Source organism: Microtus pennsylvanicus, chromosome 5 (genome assembly GCF_037038515.1).
Source record: "Microtus pennsylvanicus isolate mMicPen1 chromosome 5, mMicPen1.hap1, whole genome shotgun sequence".
Taxonomy (NCBI): Eukaryota; Metazoa; Chordata; class Mammalia; order Rodentia; family Cricetidae; genus Microtus; species Microtus pennsylvanicus.
Window position 1 is genome coordinate 45,962,582 of NC_134583.1, and position 24,135 is coordinate 45,986,716.

The 24,135-nt window shown below is 42.4% G+C and overlaps 3 protein-coding genes across 3 annotated transcripts; 1 reads left to right on the forward strand and 2 right to left on the reverse strand.

The window, feature by feature from the left end:
* Positions 1–2,615: 2,615 nt before the first annotated feature.
* LOC142851298 (ubiquitin carboxyl-terminal hydrolase 17-like protein B) lies at positions 2,616–4,148 on the reverse strand. Its single transcript, XM_075975175.1, has one exon. The coding sequence runs from the start codon at positions 4,146–4,148 to the stop codon at positions 2,616–2,618; it is 1,533 nt and encodes a 510-aa protein (XP_075831290.1).
* Positions 4,149–9,168: 5,020 nt separating this feature from the next.
* LOC142851299 (ubiquitin carboxyl-terminal hydrolase 17-like protein B) lies at positions 9,169–10,701 on the forward strand. Its single transcript, XM_075975176.1, has one exon. It carries the CDS (start codon positions 9,169–9,171, stop codon positions 10,699–10,701), a length of 1,533 nt encoding a protein of 510 aa, XP_075831291.1.
* A 12,273-nt stretch (positions 10,702–22,974) lies between these two features.
* Positions 22,975–23,913, reverse strand: LOC142850851 (olfactory receptor 52E8-like). The gene has a single exon (XM_075974752.1). It carries the CDS (start codon positions 23,911–23,913, stop codon positions 22,975–22,977), a length of 939 nt encoding a protein of 312 aa, XP_075830867.1.
* Positions 23,914–24,135: the final 222 nt, after the last annotated feature.

Here is a 24,135-nt window from a genome sequence, read left to right on the forward strand (position 1 = left end):
AACTAACAACTGGTCTAACCTGTGGTCCATGCCAAGAGGAGACCATGCGCAAAACTGCATGGATAACCAGAAACAAGAGACTAGATAACCCAAGACCTAAGGTCGAATCAAACACAACTGACAAAACAAACAAACAAATATATAAATGGTGATTTGAATAAATAAACAAGTAGATAAATAAATGATTTATTTTCAATTTTTCTGCTGTATTCATACACTAGTTCCTACCCTTTTCTCTTGTAACTGATGGGAGAAGATGCAAAGACCCAAAGCCAGACATTAGACAGAGCTCAGGGAATCTTGCAGAAGAGCAGAAGGAATGACTGTAGGAGGAAGAGATCATGGTCCACAGAATCAGCTAAGCAAGGCTCAAAGGGGGGCAACAGAGACTGAAGCAGAATCAAAAAGCCTCCATGGGTGTGAGCTGCATTTATGTTATCCCTGCATATATGTTATGGTTGTTTAGCTTTGTGATTTTTGAGAGACTCCTAACAGTGGGAGTGTGTGTGTGTGTGTGGGGGGGGGTCTCTGACTCTTTTGCCTGATCTTGGGACCATTCTCCTTCTACTGTGTTGCCTCATTCAGACTTGATATGAGGGTTTGTACTTGGTCTTACGGTGTCTTGTTATGCACTGTTAGGTTGATATTCTTGGGAGGCCTGTTCTTTTCTGAATGAAATAAAGGAGGAGTGGATGTGGGGGAAGGTGATGTGTGAGAGTAACAGGGAAAAGAGGAAAAAGAGGAGACTCCAGCCTGAGTGTATTGTATGAGAGAAGAAGAGGTAGGAAAAAAGTATGAAAAAAGGGAAGAAAGGAGGGAGGGGGGAAGGAAGAAGGAAGGGAGGATGTGAGTAAGAAGGGAAAGAGAAAAGATGACTAAAGTGAAATGCTGTCACTCTCACACCAGAATTTAATCAGTGAGTTGTTGATCCGACCTATGGAGAAAAAAAACTTACAACCCTAATTAAGTCAATTAAGCAAGCTTTATTAACTCTGCCTAGGACTGACTCAACAATATGAGATTTGAAAATACAGAGAGGGTTAACATTTCAGGTCCTCTCCTAGGGAAAAATATAAAAGTGTAATTTTGCAACATAAGAAATTTTACAGAAAAAAATTTGACTGTTTGACAAACAGTCTTGGCAGAACACCTGGTGTTAACTGGGTGAAGCACGTGTGAACTAAACCTGAGTTTTATAGCAAAAGAAACAAATTATTCTGACCTTATAAAAAATGGCTTTTTCCACTAATATGGAATCAGGTTGTCCGAACAGGATGCCATATTTATACAAAAACAATCCTAAGTTTATCTCTTCCTTCCTTTCTTTTTTTTTTCTTTTTTCTCTTTGTAGCCTTGGCAGTCCTAGAACTAGCTCTGTAACCCAGGCTCTCCTGGAACTCACAGAGATCCTCCTGCTTCTGCCACTTAAGTGCTGCTGGATTAAAGGTGTGTACCACCTAAAGTCTCTAACCATGCATTTTAAGAAAGTGTGATAAAGGAATCACACCTGAGGTCCAGCTTTCTCACACTGGTCCATCAAGAGGTTCTCAGAGCTGGAGACTCCCGTGTTTACATTGGACAGGATGCTACTTTCAGGAGGCTAGCTGAAACCATACAGTGACCTCAGTCTCTTTTGTGTGGTGCAGTCAAGGTCACTTGATCAAAGATGTTGTCTAATCCCAAAGGAGACTGTTGATTGCTTTTAGAATGTCCACACTGAAAAAAAAAATGACCCTGAATGTGTAGTCTGTTTCCTGAGTAAGGAAGGGACCTCACATTTGAGGCACTTTTCCAGGCATATTAATATAGCAGTTATACCTTCATACCCTCAACAAATTCTCTAACTACTGACAAAAACATTTTAAGAAGCCCTGAGGCCCCTGCTATGAAACTACTGTGCAGGTGATTCAGTTACCCACCTAATCCCATCCTGTTGACACCTTAACACTGGATTTCATCCCCTGTTGAGGCAATAAAACCAGATTCCTGTTTTTCTAGTCCTGAACACACTAAATACTTCGAAGATTCTTCAGTATTGATTTGCATCCAGGCCAAAAGGAAAAGACTGACAAAGAGTGTGAAGTAACAGGATTTATTTGCTCAAGTACAATGAATAAAATAGCCCCTCCAGTGTGTTCTATATAGCTGAGTCAAAAAAAAAAAAAAGACTTTATAGGATACTACGAAAAGTACATTGAATAAAAAAGTCCCTCCAATGTCAGATACATAGCAAACCCTAAAGAAAGATTTTACAAAAAACAGTTAAAGAAGACAGTTTGGCCAGCACCTTGCAGGCTTAGCAGAAATCCTGCATCCAAGCCTGTGAGTGGTAAATTAGCCTCTGCCCTGCTCAGAGTCCCTGAGTACTAGTAGAGGCAATGGAGATGTCCCCTAGGAACCCAGAAGCTTTCAGGAGTTTAATTCATATTAGGAACCTGGAAAGTTACTTCCACATGCAGTCTTGCTAGAGACTCAGCAAGGCCAGGCAAGGGCACAGAGGAAGGAGGATGATTCACACTTCCTGGGGACACAGATGCAAGTCTCTTGTTTCCAGGGACTCCTCAAGTTCACGGTGTGTCCACAGGAGCCAGGGTCAGCAATTGGAGTGAGCACTATTAAACAACCAGAGACCTCCACCTTTGCTTGTTCTTCTTGGTTCTGAATCTTCCTTCCTGAGTGCCCATGGCTCTCTGAGCAGGCAAGAACCTGGCTGAAGTGTGACATGGGTAATTCTCCTTGTCGGGACCATTTGTGTCCCAGTGCCCTCTGTGTCTGGGCTGGTGAATAACAACAGCATCAACTGGCAGAGTGGACTCGGTTTTCCTGAGGTTCAGTGGGGGTTTCGGGCGGTTGTGTTCCAGAAGCGCTTTCCACTGGTCTAAGGTAATTTCTTTGTCTGCAGTGCTCTCCACGGGCCTGTGTGGCTCCGCAGCCCCCACACAAGATCCTCTGTTGAGCTTTCTCTGTTGGTCTTGGCCAACTGTGCCTACTGGCCCAGTGACACTGTCCTTTTCGAGTTCAGTCTCCCGAACATAGAGAAGCACATAGGCTGGCTCACTCAGGACAGAAGTCACATCACACCTGGCGACTTTCGAGTCGTCCATCTTATACCACTTCCCATTGCCAGCTCTGACATAACAGAAGTAATGTCCACTGTGACACGTCAAACCGGCATGGACCAGCACAGCATAGAGTACATAGACCGATGGTCCTCTATTTGGCTGAGTCATGTATGGCCGCAGGTCAAGGGACTCAGGGTAGCTCACTTTTCTGTCGACTTTGTCGCCCGTGAAACCTGAGAAGCGATTCAAGACCAGCATGAGAACCTTCGGGGCAGTTTGGACCATCAGGGTCTTCGAAGCTGTCGTCTTCCCCTGGCAATGGTCACAGTGGTAGGCATTTTCTCCACACAGCACTTCGGCCTGCACTAAATCCTCCAAGGCTTGCTTCACACTCTGAGCCTCGTGGATATCCAGGGATATGTCCAGGAACGGGTTAAAGGAATCTGAGGTGCCCTGGCAGTGGAGACACTTGATCTGAGATCTCCATGAGCCTCCAAATATCGCGTGGATAGGGGTGCTGTTCTCAGATGGGGCTCCTGAGTGCTTGCTCCCTCGAAGGCAGGATTCGTGCATGGCGTTCAGGGTGAACATCAGAAACTCGTGGGCATCCTCCTGCTTGTGCTTGTGGAAGGCGTCAGTCAGCTTCTTTGAAGGCTGCATGACCTCCCCGGACTGGCGGAAACTCTGGGTCACATGAGCTTCCATGGCACACATTGGACAGCCTCCCTGGTGACCGCAGCTCTGAGAGTGCTCCCGGGAGAGCATGTAGTTGGCAAGAGGTGGCGTGTGCGTCAGACACTGCAAGGCTGCATTAAGGTAGCAACTGTTTCCAGTGTTCTGGAGACCCGCACCCACGCTGTGGAACCTCTCCCAACTCATTCTGGGCTTGGCCCTGGCAGCCAGCTCTACTACCACTAGCCCTTCATCTGGACGCAGGTCTGGGGCGGCAGGAGCTGCCAGGGCTGACAGTGCTGAAGGATAAGAACAAACAGATAAGTCAGGATCAACAGTGTTGGTCGAGGACTTCCGAGCTGGAGTGGCCTTGCAGTGAGATTCACCTTCTGAGAGCCACTGGGCTGCCTCCATGTCTCCAGATGCCACTTCCAAACACCTTGCTGAGGTCTTCTCAGAGAGAACAAAGGGGATGCGTTTCCTTCTGAAAAGCACTCCAAATGAGGAAGGCACCCAAAGGCTCAGCTTTTAAATTTCAATCCTCTGACCACACCCACTAATCCCTGCTGGATCAGCCAATCACCTACAAGCCTCTACTTGCCTAGGGCAATCTGGGGTGTGGTTTATGCAAAGCAGTACTGGAATCTGATCTCTTTGGAGCCCATTTCCCTAGGTGTCTTAAGCTTGGGTTTTCCTTTTAACAAAACCATAAAACCCCAGCAGATAAAGCAAGGATGAATGGGCCTACTGTACAAGAGTCTCCTTCATGCTGTCAGTCCCACCAAATGACAGTGTAGACTACCAACCCGAATTGGTTCTGGACCAATTAAGCAGGCTTTACATCTGTGCACAAGAGCAGGACCAGGGGCGGTGCTGCCTACCTCACCCACCATCCCTATGTGTGTGTGTGTGTGGTTGGGGGGGGGAGGGGTGCTCAGGAGATCAGCAGCAAATTTTCTTTCCGGACTCCTTTTAGAGGGAAAAAGTCTGTGGGTCTTCATGTAGAGCAAATTCTAACTGTTCTTAATAACAACCAAAGTCAGATATTATGGGGTGAAAGGTGAGAGATAAGAGAAACATAGCGGCCAGCTTCTAGAAAGACCTTTCATCTCTACTGATGATGAGACCAAAGAGGCGATCCTGTCTTCAGACTGTACCTCTGACTCTATCTCCAGACATCATCTGTCTCTTCCAAACCTCGGACTGCACTGAGCTCCTGTGTCTTCCTGCCTTAGATTCCACTCTCTGCCCAGCCATATCACTCCTGTCTCCAAATCCCTAGTGCTGGGATTAAAGGTGTGGAATCCAAAGTCCTGGCTGGGATTAACTTTGTGACCTCCATTTTTCTTTTAGACAGATTCAATCTCCTGTGAATTCAATCAAGCGTGGCCTTGATCCAAATGGCTGTGTTTGCCTAGGATTAATCCTGGGATTAAAGGTATGTGCCACCTGGACTTAATGGTAGATCTGTACTCAGATCTTCAAGCAAGCTTTATTCTTCAAAACAGACACAAAATATCACTACATCTTCAGAGGCTCAAGAGATCATCAGCAACTTAACTTTTGGTTTGTTTGTTTCTGGTTAGTGAATTTTTTTTTGTCGTTTTTCCAAGACATGGCTTCTCTGTAGCTTTAGTGTGTTGTGGAACTTGCTCTTGTAGACCAGGCTGGTCTCACACTCACATAGATCCACCTCTCTTTGTCTCTGAAATGATGGGATTAAATCTGTTCCACCTGAAAGACTTTGGGGCACCTTATCACTACTGCACCCCCCCTTCCTGGGAACCAGGCCTTTAGCATTAGAAGGCACCTTAGCACTACCGCACCCCCCTTCCTGGGAACCAGGCCCTTAGTATTAGAAGGCACCTTAGCACTACTGCACCCCCCTTCCTGGGAACCAGGCCCTTAGTATTAGAAGGCACTTTAGCACTACTGCACTCCCCTTCCTGGGAACCAGGCCCTTAGCATTAGAAGGCACCTTAGCACTACTGCACCCCCCTTCCTGGGAACCAGGCCCTTAGTATTAGAAGGCACTTTAGCATTACTGCACTCCCCTTCCTGGGAACCAGGCCCTTAGTATTAGAAGGCACCTTAGCACTACTGCACCCCCCTTCCTGGGAACCAGGCCCTTAGTATTAGAAGGCACTTTAGCATTACTGCACTCCCCTTCCTGGGAACCAGGCCCTTAGTATTAGAAGGCACTTTAGCATTACTGCACTCCCCTTCCTGGGAACCAGGACCCTGGTAACCAAACACGCATGCACGGGAGCTTTGAGTACTTTCCATCCCCATTGTAGAGTAGGAAGGTCTTCTGTGCTCATAAATAGGTAGGCTTAACATAGTAAAAATGACCATCTTACCAAAAGCAATATAAAGATTCTACGCAATCAAAATGCAACATTACTCTTTACAGACCTTGAAAAAAGAACACTCAACTTCCTATGGAAAAACAAAATACTGTACAATAAAGGAACTCATGGAGGTATCGCCATCCCTGATTTTAAGCTCTACTCCAGAGCCATAGTAATAAAAACCACATGATACTGGTGGAAAATAGAGAAGTCGAATAATAAATTCAGATCAAAGAACCAGGTGTAAATCCACACAGCTAAGAGGAGCTGATTTTCAACACGGAAGCCAAAGTTAATACAATGGGAAAAAGAAAGCATCTTCAACCGTCAGTGCTGGTATAATTCAGTGTAGGCATGTAGAAGAATGCAAATTGATTCATAATTTTCACCATGCACAAAACTCAAGTCAAAGTGAATCGAAGTCTTTAACATAAATCCAGATACACTAAAGCATACTTTTACTTTAAACATGTGTGTTCACCATGGTCCATGAGTATCTAAATCACAGATTGTTAACAAAGAAGCCAGTAGGTCAAAAGACCTTGAGTGTAGAGGATGAGATCCTGGGTGATTGAGTAAAAGGGGTGAACAAAGTGTGCAGCAGTTTTAGTCAGAGTTCTCTAGAGTGACGGACTGTACAGCCTACTCTGAATATTGACTTAGTCAACAATGGCTGGCCACACATGGAAAGTTCAAAATGCTGTAGTTGTGCAGGCCAGAAGCCTGAAATTCTTAGCTGGTTTTCAACATATGCTGGAATCTCTAAGAAGTAGCCTCTACAGCCACGGAATAAATGAACTTGCTATCAAGTCAAGAGCAAGCAGGCACAAAGAGCAAGAGCTGCCTTCTTCCCTGTCCTGAGATAGGCTTCCAGCAGAAGCTTTTGCCCAGATTAGATCTGGATGAAAGTCCTGGATATTTTTGGTTTTTTAAATTGAATTTTATTCAGCTCTACATTTTTCTCTGCTCTCGTCCCTGCCTTTCCTCTCCACTTCAACCCTCTCCCAAAGTCGCCATGTTTTTAAGATATGTCTTCATACCCCACAAAGATTCAAATCAGAAGTTGATTCTCCCATTTCAAATTACAAAACCCTCACAAAGTGTCCTGTTAAATAGTGTCATAATGCTAACTTTTTTTCTTCTACCTGACAAGTTCCTATGCTGGCAAATTTCCATCTGGTGACACTCAGACTTTCCCAGTTTAGAAAGTTAAGTTTTGCCGGGTGGTGGTGTGTTGGGCCCTAAAGCTCCACCAAGGAGGAGGTCGCCCCAAGAGACACTCACAGCACGGTTGATGCAATAGAAAGAGGAATTTTTATTCTGCCATGGCAGAGGTCCCTCAGCTTAGAGAGGAGAAGGACGCCTGCTTTGTCTATTACAAGCTCTTTTAAAGGAAAAAACCACAAAATCAGGGAGGGGGTAGTACAGAATCAAAGGGAAAGTCCAACAATCATTTGTCAACTATTTTGGCTAGTTCATACAATGGTCAGCTAACTCTACTTGATCAATGTTACGGTGGTTACAAGGAGGAACACCTGCAGGTCGTCTCACCCCAGTTCCAGGGTCCGGGTCTATTGAAGAAAGACTACAATGGGGATGGAAAATACTCAAAGCTCCTGTGCACGCATGGTTGGATACCAGGGTCCTGGTTCCCAGGAAGGGGAGTGCAGTAATGCTAAGGTGCCTTCTAATGTTAAGGGCCTGGTTCCCAGGAAGGGGGGTGCAGTAGTGCTAAGGTGCCCCAAAGTCTTTCAGGTGGAACAGATTTAATCCCATCATTTCAGAGACAAAGAGAGGTGGATCTATGTGAGTATGAGGCCAGCCTGGTCTACAAGAGCAAGTTCCACGACATACTCTAAAGCTACACAGAAGCCATGTCTAGGAAAAACGACAAAAAAAAATTCACAAACCAGAAACAAACAAAAAGTTAAGTTGCTGATGATCTCTTGAGCCTCTGAAGATGTAGTGATATTTTGTTTCTGTGTTGACTAATAAAGCTTGCTTGAAGATATGAGTACAGATCTACCATTAAGTCCAGGTGGCACATACCTTTAATCCCAGGATTAATCCTAGGCAAACACAGCCATTTGGATCAAGGCCACGCTTGATTGAATTAGAGAGATTCACAGGAGATTGAATCTGTCTAAAAGAAAAATGGAGGTCACAAAGTTAATCCCAGCCAGGACTTTGGATTCCACACCTTTAATCCCAGCACTAGGGATTTGGAGACAGGAGTGATATGGCTGGGCAGAGAGTGGAATCTAAGGCAGGAAGACACAGGAGCTCAGTGCAGTCCGAGGTTTGGAAGAGACAGATGATGTCTGGAGATAGAGTCAGAGGTACAGTCTGAAGACAGGATCGCCTCTTTGGTCTCATCATCAGTAGAGATGAAAGGTCTTTCTAGAAGCTGGCCGCTATGTTTCTCTTATCTCTCACCTTTCACCCCATAATATCTGACTTTGGTTGTTATTAAGAACAGTTAGAATTTGCTCTACATGAAGACCCACAGACTTTTTCCCTCTAAAAGGAGTCCGGAAAGAAAATTTGCTGCTGATCTCCTGAGCACCCCTCCCCCCCCCCAACCACACACACACACACATAGGGATGGTGGGTGAGGTAGGCAGCACCGCCCCTGGTCCTGCTCTTGTGCACAGATGTAAAGCCTGCTTAATTGGTCCAGAACCAATTCGGGTTGGTAGTCTACACTGTCATTTGGTGGGACTGACAGCATGAAGGAGACTCTTGTACAGTAGGCCCATTCATCCTTGCTTTATCTGCTGGGGTTTTATGGTTTTGTTAAAAGGAAAACCCAAGCTTAAGACACCTAGGGAAATGGGCTCCAAAGAGATCAGATTCCAGTACTGCTTTGCATAAACCACACCCCAGATTGCCCTAGGCAAGTAGAGGCTTGTAGGTGATTGGCTGATCCAGCAGGGATTAGTGGGTGTGGTCAGAGGATTGAAATTTAAAAGCTGAGCCTTTGGGTGCCTTCCTCATTTGGAGTGCTTTTCAGAAGGAAACGCATCCCCTTTGTTCTCTCTGAGAAGACCTCAGCAAGGTGTTTGGAAGTGGCATCTGGAGACATGGAGGCAGCCCAGTGGCTCTCAGAAGGTGAATCTCACTGCAAGGCCACTCCAGCTCGGAAGTCCTCGACCAACACTGTTGATCCTGACTTATCTGTTTGTTCTTATCCTTCAGCACTGTCAGCCCTGGCAGCTCCTGCCGCCCCAGACCTGCGTCCAGATGAAGGGCTAGTGGTAGTAGAGCTGGCTGCCAGGGCCAAGCCCAGAATGAGTTGGGAGAGGTTCCACAGCGTGGGTGCGGGTCTCCAGAACACTGGAAACAGTTGCTACCTTAATGCAGCCTTGCAGTGTCTGACGCACACGCCACCTCTTGCCAACTACATGCTCTCCCGGGAGCACTCTCAGAGCTGCGGTCACCAGGGAGGCTGTCCAATGTGTGCCATGGAAGCTCATGTGACCCAGAGTTTCCGCCAGTCCGGGGAGGTCATGCAGCCTTCAAAGAAGCTGACTGACGCCTTCCACAAGCACAAGCAGGAGGATGCCCACGAGTTTCTGATGTTCACCCTGAACGCCATGCACGGATCCTGCCTTCGAGGGAGCAAGCACTCAGGAGCCCCATCTGAGAACAGCACCCCTATCCACGCGATATTTGGAGGCTCATGGAGATCTCAGATCAAGTGTCTCCACTGCCAGGGCACCTCAGATTCCTTTAACCCGTTCCTGGACATATCCCTGGATATCCACGAGGCTCAGAGTGTGAAGCAAGCCTTGGAGGATTTAGTGCAGGCCGAAGTGCTGTGTGGAGAAAATGCCTACCACTGTGACCATTGCCAGGGGAAGACGACAGCTTCGAAGACCCTGATGGTCCAAACTGCCCCGAAGGTTCTCATGCTGGTCTTGAATCGCTTCTCAGGTTTCACGGGCGACAAAGTCGACAGAAAAGTGAGCTACCCTGAGTCCCTTGACCTGCGGCCATACATGACTCAGCCAAATAGAGGACCATCGGTCTATGTACTCTATGCTGTGCTGGTCCATGCCGGTTTGACGTGTCACAGTGGACATTACTTCTGTTATGTCAGAGCTGGCAATGGGAAGTGGTATAAGATGGACGACTCGAAAGTCGCCAGGTGTGATGTGACTTCTGTCCTGAGTGAGCCAGCCTATGTGCTTCTCTATGTTCGGGAGACTGAACTCGAAAAGGACAGTGTCACTGGGCCAGTAGGCACAGTTGGCCAAGACCAACAGAGAAAGCTCAACAGAGGATCTTGTGTGGGGGCTGCGGAGCCACACAGGCCCGTGGAGAGCACTGCAGACAAAGAAATTACCTTAGACCAGTGGAAAGCGCTTCTGGAACACAACCGCCCGAAACCCCCACTGAACCTCAGGAAAACCGAGTCCACTCTGCCAGTTGATGCTGTTGTTATTCACCAGCCCAGACACAGAGGGCACTGGGACACAAATGGTCCCGACAAGGAGAATTACCCATGTCACACTTCAGCCAGGTTCTTGCCTGCTCAGAGAGCCATGGGCACTCAGGAAGGAAGATTCAGAACCAAGAAGAACAAGCAAAGGTGGAGGTCTCTGGTTGTTTAATAGTGCTCACTCCAATTGCTGACCCTGGCTCCTGTGGACACACCGTGAACTTGAGGAGTCCCTGGAAACAAGAGACTTGCATCTGTGTCCCCAGGAAGTGTGAATCATCCTCCTTCCTCTGTGCCCTTGCCTGGCCTTGCTGAGTCTCTAGCAAGACTGCATGTGGAAGTAACTTTCCAGGTTCCTAATATGAATTAAACTCCTGATAGCTTCTGGGTTCCTAGGGGACATCTCCATTGCCTCTACTAGTACTCAGGGACTCTGAGCAGGGCAGAGGCTAATTTACCACTCACAGGCTTGGATGCAGGATTTCTGCTAAGCCTGCAAGGTGCTGGCCAAACTGTCTTCTTTAACTGTTTCTTGTAAAATCTTTCTTTAGGGTTTGCTATGTATCTGACACTGGAGGGACTTTTTTATTCAATGTACTTTTTGTAGCTGTATCCTATAAAGTCTTTCTTTGGCTCAGCTATATAGAACACACTGGGGGGGGGGGGCTATTTTATTTATTGTACTTGAGCAAACAAATCCTGTTACTTCACACTCTTTGTTAGTCTTTTCCTTTTGGCCTGGATGCAAATCAATACTGAAGAATCTTCGAAGTATTTAGTGTGTTCAGGACTAGAAAAACAGGAATCTGGTTTTATTGCCTCAACAGGGGATGAAATCCAGTGTTAAGGTGTCAACAGGATGGGATTAGGTGGGTAACTGAATCACCTGCACAGTAGTTTCATAGCAGGAACCTCAGGGCTTCTTAAAATGTTTTTGTCAGTAGTTAGAGAATTTGTTGAGGGTATGAAGGTATAACTGCTATATTAATATGCCTGATAAAGTGCCTCAAATGTGAGGTTCCTTCCTTACTCAGGAAACAGTCTGTACGTTCAGGGTCGTTTTTTTTTTTCCAGTGTGGACATTCTAAAAGCAATCAACAGTCTCCTTTGGGATTAGACAACATCTTTGATCAAGTGACCTTGACTGCACCACACAAAAGAGACTGAGGTCACTGTATGGTTTCAGCTAGCCTCCTGAAAGTAGCATCCTGTCCAATGTAAACACGGGAGTCTCCAGCTCTGAGAACCTCTTGATGGACCAGTGTGAGAAAGCTGGACCTCAGGTGTGATTCCTTTATCACACTTTCTTAAAATGCATGGTTAGAGACTTTAGGTGGTACACACCTTTAATCCAGCAGCACTTAAGTGGCAGAAGCAGGAGGATCTCTGTGAGTTCCAGGAGAGCCTGGGTTACAGAGCTAGTTCTAGGACTGCCAAGGCTACAAAGAGAAAAAAGAAAGAAAGAAAGAAAGGAAGGAAGAGATAAACTTAGGATTGTTTTTGTATAAATATGGCATCCTGTTCAGACAACCTGATTCCATATTAGTGGAAAAAGCCATTTTTTTATAAGGTCAGAATAATTTGTTTCTTTTGCTATAAAACTCAGGTTTAGTTCACACGTGCTTCACCCAGTAACACCAGGTGTTCTGCCAAGACTGTTTGTCAAACAGTCAAATTTTTTTCTGTAAAATTTCTTATGTTGCAAAATTACACTTTTATATTTTTCCCTAGGAGAGGACCTGAAATGTTAACCCTCTCTGTATTTTCAAATCTCATATTGTTGAGTCAGTCCTAGGCAGAGTTAATAAAGCTTGCTTAATTGACTTAATTAGGGTTGTAAGTTTTTTTCTCCATAGGTCGGATCAACAGCTCACTGCTGAAATTCCGGTGTGAGAGTGACAGCATTTCACTTTAGTTATCTTTTCTCCCTCCCTCCCTCCCTCCCTCCCTCCCTCCCTCCCTCCCTCCCTTCCTCCCTCCCTCTTCCCTCCCTCACACCCTCCCTCCCTTTCTCCCTTTTTTGGTTGGCAATTGAATCTAAAGGGGTTCCAGGGGTTCAGGGAGACGTCCTCAGCTAGTTTCTTGGGCAGCTGAGGAGAGAGAGCCTGAAACGCCCTGATCCTATAGCCATACTGATGAATATCTTGCATATCACCATAGAACCTTCATCTGGTGATGGATGGAGATAGAGACAGAGACCCACACTGGAGCACTGGACTGAGCTCCCAAGGTCCCAATGAGCAGCAGTAGGAGGGAGAACATGAGCAAGAAAGTCAGGACCACTAGGGTTGCACACACCAACTGAGACTGTGGGACTGATCTACTGGGAGCTCACCAAGGCCAGCTGGACTGGGACTGAAAAAGCATGGGATAAAACCGGACTCTCTGAACATGGCTGCCAATGAGGGCTGCTGAGAAGCCAAGGACAATGGCACTGGGTTTTGATCCTACTGCATGTACTGGCTTTGTGGGAGCCTAGCCTGTTTGGATGTTCACCTTCCTAGACCTGGATGGAGGGGGGAGGACCGTGGACTTCCCACAGGGCAGGGAACCCTGACTGCTCTTTGGATTGGAGACGGAGGGGGAGGGGAGTGGGGGGAGGGGAAGGGAAATGGGAGGCAAAGAGGAGGTGGAAATTTTTAATAAAAAAATTTTTAAAAAGAAAAGAAAAAAATGGAGTGCGCACATATGAGGGATTTTTGTATTACTTTAAATAGGACATGTACTTCTAATCCAGTTTTCCAAGAAAGAAAGGTTTAATCCAGATATTTTGAACTGGGAAAATCAACCTCTAATTTGAGCCATGCTTTCCACTGGAATCCTACATAGGGACTTGAAAGAAAGAAATTTTATGCTTTATGTCTCATTACCAAGTCACATTTACACATGAAATAAACAACCATTTAAGAAGAAAGAGAATCCATCTCTTTCTTCTTCCTCCCCTCCCCTCCCAGCTCTGACTGCCTCACCTCCTTCCATTCCTCTGCCCCTCCCACACCTCTACATTTCCTCTCTGTGCCCCTCCCACTTCCTGTTTTCTATGCTCTATCTCCATCTGCATCCCCTGGCCCTCCCCATCTGTCGGGACCTTTTGAGTCCTGGCCTCCAGCTGCTCTTCCCTGCTAGTGATTTGAGCTTCTGAGAGCTGTGTCAAAGTTGTTTACCAACCCTACTTCCTGAGTATTCATTGCCCTGGCCATGACCGAGGATCAGGCAATGAGGTCTTCACCTGTTGACCCATCTGGCTGGGTTACATATAAACACCTGTTGGTCCACCAGGCTGTGTTAGGTATAAACCATCCATCGAGCTGTTCAATAAAGTGCTTCTTTTACCAGTGACTAGAGAGGTGTATGCGTGTTTAATCCTGATGTCTGTGCAAGAGCGGTACCGTCCATATCACCTCAACTTGCTCCTCTCCATCTCACTTTTCATCCCTCCTCAGCCTTATCCCTATTCCCCAACCCCTCACCCTCAGGTTCATTCTTCCTCTTCCTCTGCTTTCCCAAAGAGGTTCTCCCTACATATCCCTGGCTAGCCTAGAGAAATTTATATTATCAAGACTGGCCTGGAAAACAGACAAATCCTCCTGGCTCTGCTTCCTAAGAGTGTATTGGGGAAATAGAAAAAGAGACTTAAATTGTGGATGAAATGGGAAAATATTCTCCTCATATATGAATACAATGCCAAAAGGATGATATTGGTACATCATGAATATAAAACTCTTTTTATTTGAAAAATGTATATGTTCATTATTATACATATATATTTAAATTACAAATATGTTGCTGAATGAAGCCTGTAGGTCGAATGATCATGAGAGCAGAAGAGCACATTGAGGGAGATTAAAGAAGTAGACAGGGTGAAAGTGAGTACATACCTGTTTAAGTTAGGGTTCTCTAGAGTGACAGATTTTATAGGATGGATATCTGATTTTATATATAAAGGGTTTTATAACAATGGCTTATAAAAGAAGCAGTATATCCACATCCTCCTTGCTAATTTATAGGTCATTATCCTCCTGCTCTTAACCCTCTCATTTATGGGGTGAGACCCAAGCAGATTCAAGATCGTGTGGTGATATTTTTTCGTAAGGAAATTTGACTGTGAGCCAATGATTTGTAGTCTTTGGATCTTTGTCCTTCATATTCTTAAAAGAGGAGAATTTATGTGTAATTAAGATTAGACAGAACAATTGCTTTACAGGATATTATGGTAAATGCACAATGTTTTTATACTCATGGGCCGCAAACACGATATTTTATAGTAAATATTTGTTCCAAGTCTGAATAAGATAATTGTTTCACAAATGGACTTTATTTCTACAATGGACATCAGAGCCATATTTCAAGTATAAAGCAGCTCACAATACTTTTATGCAGAAATCATTGAATCCAGGGGTTTGAAGATGCCATCCTTTATCATGGATGCACGAGGGTTGACAATGCACTGTTCAAGAAGTGAGTTTCAGGAGTCCTGATCAAAGAAATCAATCACAATTCCAATTATCTTCATGGTAATATTGTATTCTGTCATTGTGTAACAATGGTAAAAAAATATTACACAAAATAAGATGTATTTCTTTGTAATCTATCCTCACAGCTTTGGGGGGAAAACACAATTGCAGGGTCAAACACGTAGAAGTCTTCATTTTAAGTCCAAGCATAGAGGAATTCTCCCAGATGACAAAAGAATACAGTGGAGAAGTAAGAATATAGCACTAGAGTACAGAGAAATAAAAAATAAAAATAAGAAAAGAAAACCCTCTAGGTGTAACCCTGGGAAAACCTGTTAGGCACAGAGGGAACTTCATCTTTGCCTCAGCGAAGCCAGGTCAAATGCTTAAAAAAAATTAAAATTCTTTTAATTATCTTGCTACAAAACAAACACTGCATCTTTTGAAGACCCTTTAGATAGACTAGAGTTTAAAGCCCCTTCCAAACACAAAGGAATTCTTCCAGATGCTGTGTCTGTCTCTAGAGCACACAATAATTAGAAAATGGGCCAAGGATTCACTAAGCATTGATGAGAGACAACTGAGCAAACTCTTCACCCATCCTCTCTCCTTCATAATCCTGACTCTGATATTGACTAATTAAAATATTTAAATTTTTCTTTATTTCAATATGACACTAAGAAAATGAAAACAATAACCCAACACTGGAGTAAGAGACTTTGAACTCTTATCAGACAATATATTTGAAATTCAATTGTGCAAAACCTTTTTGTGAGTGACCAATAAAAAACAAACGTCCAAAATTTGAAAATTTGACAAAATTTTAATTAGATGCTTCTTAAAGAGATGAGTGACAAATAAACACATGAAAACTCACCTGGATAATACAAATTGAAGTTATAATTAAATGGCATTTCAAATCTATTAAAATTTCTAAAATCAAAATTATTAGTCTTACCAAAATATTAGAAAATATAAAGAGAAACTGGACTTCTAGTACATCACAGGAAGGAATGAAAAATAGGAAAAAGATGTTGAAAGCAGGTCTATTTTCACAAAATTTCCCCATTGGCATGTGATATAACTAAGCCAATTAATTCCCAGTTATTTATAAGAAAATACAAAAACCTATTATATAATAATTCATATGTAGATATTCACTGAATCTATACCTACAATTGCTCCAAGTTAAACATTTATCATTATGCAAATGATTAAGAAAAAGCATTGCATTCAGAAGACTGCATGATGTTCAGCAACAAGCATACAATGGGTATGATTTCCAAAATTATAATACATAATCGAAGTCAGAAGATCCTCTGAGCTCCACACTAGGGCACATAGCCTCCTGGCAGCTGTACCAAAGACCAGAACAGTTCTATGGATCCCAGGAAAGACACTTCCCTTCACCCACTAATCCCCTTTATGCCTGTTCAACAGCCCCAGACTGTACTACCACCCCTGGGCCCCACATTCTGTTCTACTACTTTGTTCAGGGACTTTAGAAGCCAGATCAGATCCAGGGAACCCACTCTGCACCCTCTCCTCTGGTCTATAACTTCAGAAGAAGACTTCAGTCATATGGATCTAGGGACCCATAGCCTTTCTAGCCTCGAGGGGATACCCTCCTGACCTGAAGACATGCTTGTAACCATAATTCTTGGTCATTTAGGCCAGAAGACCAGAGAGAAGAAAGAAACCAAGAAACAAAGCACCTGTCTAACAAAGACAAATTCAGCAGTCAACGTCTAGACCTAAAATCATCCCAAATCCAGATGCCTAAACACCAATTTAAGAACACATTCTATAACAAAAAGGGCAATATATCATCACCAGAGCCCAGTATCTTACAACAGCAAGATATAAACCATCCAACAGAGCTGAAGGATGAGAAAATGACCTTAAACATTACTTTATTAAGATGATAGAGGTCCTTAAAGAGGATATGAACAAATCTCTTAAGGAATTTGAAGAAAAGACCAAAGAAAAAATGGTAGAAATCAATAAATCTAAGAGAAACCCAAGAAAACACAAACAAACAAACTGGTAAAGAAAACTGTTCAACCTGAAAATGGAAATAGAATCAATAAGAAAAAAGCACACAAATGGAGGGAATCTTGGAAATGGGAATCTGGATAACTGAACAGGAACACATCACACCACGGGAACACATCACAACCCAACATCACCGACAGAATGCAAGAGATGGAAGGGAAAATCTCAGGCATTGAAGACACAATAGAGGAAACAGATTCATTTGTCAAAAACAAAAACAAACAAAACAAAACAAAATGCTGAATCTAAAATTCTTAACACTAAACATCCAGAAAATTTGGGGCATTATGAAAAGACAAAACCTAAGAATAATAGGAAAAGGAGAATAAATTCAGCTCAAAACACCAGAGAATATATTTAACAAAATTATAAAAAATTCTAGCCTAAACAATAATATGCCTTTAAAGGTACAAAAAACTTACAGAACACCAAATAGATTGGATCAGAAAAGAAAATCCCTCCATTATATAATAACTGAAACACTAAACATACAGAATAAAGATAGAGATTCTCTTTCTTTTTAAATGGTTGTTGATTTTATGTGTAAATGTGAGAGAAGCCACACAGTGGTTTTTCAACTGAAAATTTTTATGTATTCAATAGGAAATGTGAGGCAATTTATCGATGTTCTCTAAGGAGGAGGGAGATTTTTTAAAATGACTTACAGACCATGGTCTCCGGAATCCAACAATGATTGGCTATGAATAGAAGTCCAAGAATCCAGTAGTTATTCAGTTCTCAAAGCTGGATGTCTCATCTGGTCTTCAATACGGACCAAAATCCTGAAGAATCTGTCTCTAACGCCAGTGAAGAAATTGACTTGTTAATGAGACATAAAGCATGAAATTTCCTTCTTCCAAGTCCCTATGTAGGCTTCCAGCAGAAGCCATGGCTCAGATTAGAGGCTGATTTTTCCCAGTTCAAAATATGTGGATTAAAGGTTTTCTTTCCTCCCTTTGAAATCTGGATTAGAAGTACATGTCCTATTTAAAGTAATACAAAAATCCCTCATAGGTGTGCACTCCATTTTTCTTAATTCCAGATATAATCTGAAATTAATAACGTAGAATATCCATCACAGTATTGAAATCATGGTTTCAGAAAAGAGACTTCTAGAAAAATTAATAGATCATGGAATAGACAGTATGAAGAAAACAACATGGGAGTAGAAAGCATTGAAGAAAGGCTGGAAATGATGTAAGTCCAACACTTGTGTTTAAAATTATCAAAGAATACTGAGGTGATTTGTGTTTATCATAACATAGGATATTAAGTCATAGTAGGCTAGGGTCACCTGAATTCACATTTAGTATAGTCTGGCTCGATTCCTTCAGCAGTCATTTGCCTTTGGATGAGAGCGAATAAGATTAAGGCTTAGATAGACCACACCAAACAAATGCTGCTGCTGTGTGTGTGTGCGCGTGTGTGTGTGCGTGTGTGTGTGTGCGTGTGTGTGTTTCTTTTTTGAGTTCCCACAAGATTCCTTGAGGACCATATTGACCTTGAGCTGAAGTCCTGACATCATGACATTTGCCACCATAGAGCTGGTATTTGTGGCCTGAACCCACAGTATAGTGCTGTATTATTTGTATTTTGGTAAATATATCTTTCCTGAAGACCAGAGGCAAAGCTAAAGTCACAATATATTTTTCCTGAAGACCAGAGGCAAAGCTAAAACCACTAGAAGTCAGGCAGTATTGGCATACACCTTTAATCCCAGGATTTGGGAGATAGAGTCAGATGGTTCTCTGTGAGTTCAAGTCTACCCTGGCCTACACATGATCAATACAGAAACAAATCCAGGTGGTGGTTGCTCAGACCTTTTATCCCAGTCCTAGAGAGTCACATGCATTTAATCCCAGCACTAGAGGGAATAGAAAATGGAAAGAGAGAGAGGCCCAGCCTTGGTAGAAGTAAAACTTCTCTTGTGGCTTGGCTGCTTTAATTTTCTGGTTTTGAGGTTGAACCCTAATATCTGTCTCTAGGTTTTTATTATTTGTGCTGCATTACAGCCTGGCCTCAACTCCTGGGATTTGTAAGGAGTTTCTTTTAAGAGGTTTAGAAGCAGGGTGAGCGTATCCATTAGTATCTTATCCAGCTATCTAGCCAATGCAAACACGGGACTCCTCTGACTGCTGATCTGAAAGAGGAAATGAGCTCAGGATGAGATTCCAGGAGAAGAACACAGTGTATAGCACCTGACAGGGAACTGTGACCTACCTGAAGGAGAGTCAGGCAGGAGATGCCCAACCAGAGAGATGTGTGCTATTGTAAGATTTGGGACCCACCACTCTCTTAAAGATATAGACATCTGTGGTCGTTTAAATGTAATTGGCCCCATAATCTCATAGGGAGTGGCACTATTAGGAGGTGTGGCTTTGTTGGAGTTGTTATGGCTTTGTTGGAGGAAGTGTCATTGTGAGGGCATGCTTTGAAGTTTCCTATGTTCAGGATACCCCTGAGTGTGTCAGTCAAGTTCCTATTGCCTACAAGATGTAGGACTCTCAGCTACCTCTCCAATATTGTGTCTTCCTGCACAATACCATGTTCCCCACTATGATGATAATGGACCGAACCTCTAAAACTGTAAGCAATCCTCACTTATTAAATATTTTCTTTATAAAAGTTGCCATGTCATGGTGCCTCTTTACAGCAATAGAAACCTGACTAAAACAACATCACTGTGACAGACCTCACCCAGAGTAGTAGAGCAGGAGAGTGCTATCCAGCCAGGGTAGCCAAACTGTTGAGCTTCCAGTCCAGTGTGAGTCACTGTCTCAAACAATAAGTCACAAAAATTCAGGGAGAAACAAACCAACATCTTCCAAGGGCTTTCACATGCTGCTGTAAAACACCAAGTGTCCTAGACTCACAGGAATGCAGCACATATAAACACACAGGCACACAGACGCAAAGAGGAGACAGACAAACAGAGGCCAGAAAAGGATAAACACTACAGTTTGGTGTTTCAACTAAAGTTATGTATAACCAGGACACCAAAAACAAGAAATTTGGGATGTATAAGAGGTGTATTTGAAAATAGTGAATTTTATAATCATATAAACACATTGCAAACTGGTATGTGTGTCTGCAAACATTTAGCCAAGGACAGTTTCTTCAGCTTTCAAGGTAAGTTTTAAGTGGTTGTAGTTTTATTACCTGGCTATGCTTCTTCATTCTATGTCCAACTCTTCATATATGACCATTGGAACCAGTTTTCTATACCTCCAGGAGGATTCCTTATGCTTAAATGTACTATTTAGTTTTCTGTTTCTCTGTTAAATTCTTCAAGAAAGCCCTTTGTACTATGTACTTTTCCTCAACAGAGAGCTGTTTAGCTTCCATGAGTTTGTAGATTTTCTGTTGTTGAAATCCAGCTTTTATTCATGGTGATCTGATAAGATACAGAAGGTTTTTTTCAGTAATTTTTGTATCTGTTGAGACTTGCTTTGTGGAAACATATACGGGTTATTTTGGAGAAGGTTTCATTCAGTGCTGAGGAGAAATTATATTCTTTTGTCTTTGGGTGAAATGTTCTGTAGATATCTGTTAAGTCAATTTGACTCATAACATCTGTTAGTTCCATTATTTATCTGTTTAGGTTCTGTTATGTGTAATTTAAGTCTTGATAATGTTTCTTTACAAATGTGGGTGTCATTACATTCAAGGCATAGATGTTCATTACTGAGACATCATCTTGGTGGATTTTTCCTTTGATGGATATAAAAAGCTTTTCTCCATTTTTTATTAATTTTGGTTGGAATTCTAGTTTTGGATATTGGGATAGCTACACCAGCTTACTTCTTAGGTTTATTAGATTGGATAATCTTTTTCCAACCCTTCACTCTGAGGTAATGTCTACCTTTGATGTTGAAGTGTGTTTCTCGTATGCAGCAAAATGTTGGATCCTGTTTTTGTATCTAATTTATTAGTCTGTTTCTCTTTATTCAAGAATTGAGTTCATTGATATTGAGGAATATTAACGACCAATGATTGTTAATTTCTGTTATTTTGTTATTGGTGATGGTAGGGTGTGTGTGTGTGTGTGTGTGTGTGTGTGTGTGTATTTTCCTTCTTCAAATTTTGCTGGTGTGAATTTTCTATTGCCCATATTTTTGTGGATATAGTTAGATTCCTTGGGTTGAAGATTTTCTTATAGTATATTCTGTAGGACTGTTTATGAATAAATGTTGTTTAAATTTGACTTTGTCATAAAATATTTTGTTTTCTCTATCTACGGTGATTGACAGTTTAATTGGGTCTAGCAGTTTGGGCTGACATCTGTGGTCACTTATATTCTACAAGACATCAGTCCAGACCCTTTTGGATTTTAAGGTCTCTGTTGAGAAGTCAGGATGTTTGTGACTTGCCAGTTTTAATCTTCTTTCTTTATTCTGTATGTTTAGTGTTTGGGTTATTATATAATGGAGACATTTTCTTTTCTGATCAAACCTCTTTGATGTTCTGTAAACTTTTTGTACCTTTAAAGGCATATTCTTATTTAGGCTATATTTTTTATGATTTTGTGAAATATATTCTTTGGTGTTTTGAGCTGAATTTCACATCCTCCTATTCCTATTATTCTTATGTTTTGTTTTTTCATAGTGCCCCAGGTTTCCTGGATGTTAAGTGTTAGAAAATTTTTTAGATCAGCATTTTTCCTTGGTTTCTTTCTTCTCTCTGGTCTTCTGGCCTGAAAGTTGTAGACAGATGTGGTTGTGCAGAGTGGGGTTTTTGGATCTGATCTCACCGTTAGGGTCCTTAGAACAAAGTAGCAGGCCAGAATATGAAGCCCAGGGGTGGAGATACAGTCTGGGGCTGTTCAACAGGCTTAAAGGGGTTTAGTGGGTGAAGCGAAGTGTCTTTCCTGGGATCCCTACAACTGTCTGGTCTTTGGTACAGCTTCTGGGAGGCTATGTGTCCTGGTGTGGAGACGAGAGGATCTTTGGCTTCTATTATTTATTATACTTTTGGATTATGAAGGAGAGAAGATGGTTGAAGAGTTTGCTCAGTTGCTCTCATCAATGCTTAGTGAATCCTTGGCCCATCCTCTAATTATTGTGTGTTCTAGAGACAGACATAACATCTGGAAGAATTCCTTTGTGTTTGGAAGGAGTTTTAAGCTTTTTTCTTATAAAGGGTCTTCAAAAGATGCAGTTTTTGTTTTGTAGCAAGCAAAATTAAAAGATTTTGGTAGGCATTTAGACTGGCTTAGCTGAAAAGAAGATGAATTTCACTCTGCCTGACAGGCTCTCTGGGAGTTACACCTAGAGAGTTTTCTTTTCTTATTTTTCTATTTTATTTCTTTGTATTTAGTGCTGTATCCCTATTTCTCCATTGTATTCTTTTTTTTGCCATCTGGGAGAATTCCTGTATGCTTGGACTTAAAATGAAGACTTCTGCGTGTTTGACCCTGGGTAATTGCCACAGTTGTGCTTTCTCCCCCCAAAATTGTGAGAATAGATTACAAAGAGATGCATCTTATTTTGTTCAATATTTTCTTTCCCATTGTTATTCAATGACAAGATCCAACACTACCATGAAGGAAATTGGAATTGTGATTGATTTTTTTGTTGTTGTTCAGGACTAATGTCAACCCCAGTGCATCCATGATAAAGGATGGCATCATCAAACCCCTGGAATCAATGGATTCTGCGTAAAAATATTGTGATATGCTTAATCCTTGAAACATGGCTCTAACGTCCATTGTAGAAATAAAGTCCATTTGTGAAACAATTATCTTATTCAGACTTGGAACAAATATTTACTATAAAATATTGTGTTTGCGGCCCAAGAGTATAAAAACATTGTGCGTTTACCATAATATCCTATAAAGCGTATAAAGACAATTGTTCTGTCTCATCTCACACATAAATTCTCCTCTTTTAAGAATATGAAGGACAAAGATCCAAAGACCACAAATCATTGGCTCACAGTCAAATTTCCTTACGAAAAAATATCACCACACGATCTCGAATCTGCTTGGTTCTCACCCCATAAATGAGAGGGTTAAGAGCAGGGGGGATAATGACATATAAATTAGCAAGGAAGATGTGGATATACCGTGGAATATTGTGTCCAAACCGGTGAGTCAAAAAAGAGAAAAAGGCTGGAGTGAAGAAAGCCAAGATCACACACACATGGGAACCACAGGTATTAAGAGCTTTGAGCCTGGCTTCCCAGGATGGGAGTTTGAATACAGCATGAAGAATTTGCACATAGGAAACAGCAATCAAAATAACATCCAGAAGTATCATAGAGATGAGTATTAGCCCAAATAATATATTGACTTTTATGTTAACACACGCCAGCCGAGCAATGCCCATGTGCTCACAGTATGTGTGGGGAATGATATTGTGTCCACAGAATGAAAGCCTTAGAAGGAGAAATACAAGTGGAAAAACCAAAATGAAATTTTTGAACAGACCAACTCCAGCAATAATACAGATGCTTCTGTTGGTGAGGATTGTGTTGTATCTCAGAGGGTTACAAATGGCAACATAGCGGTCAAAAGCCATGGCTACAAGCATGAAGGTTTCTATACCTGTAAACAGGTGTATGAAGAACATTTGAGCTAAACAATCCCTAAAGGCAATCTTATGGAAACCAAACCAGAATATACTGAGTGCTTTGGGGATGGTTGCTGTAGACAGGCCCAAGTCAGTCAGAGCCAGCATGGCCAATAGGTAGAACATAGGCTGGTGAAGGCTGTGTTCAAGCTGGATCACCAAGAGGATGACAATATTCCCTAGGACAGCAAGAAGATAGACTGTACCAAATGGGAAACCTAGCCAGAAATGCATCTGTTCCAGTCCTGGTATTCCCAAGAGCAGGAAGGATGAAGGGTGAATCCCTGAGCTGTTGCCTAGTGACATGCTCTCAGGCGCCTCTGATGGACAGACTCATTTGAAGGACTCTAGATAGGACAACAGGACTTCATCAGCATTACTAAAAATGAATAAAAACAAAAAGTATGTAATTAGTGTAACTTCTCATGGAATGCAGAAATGTCTTCCTTCATATTCCTCTTTCTTTCTTTTCATTGATACAACTGGCAAGTGAAGGTGAATATTTCTTAATAAATGAATGGATATTTA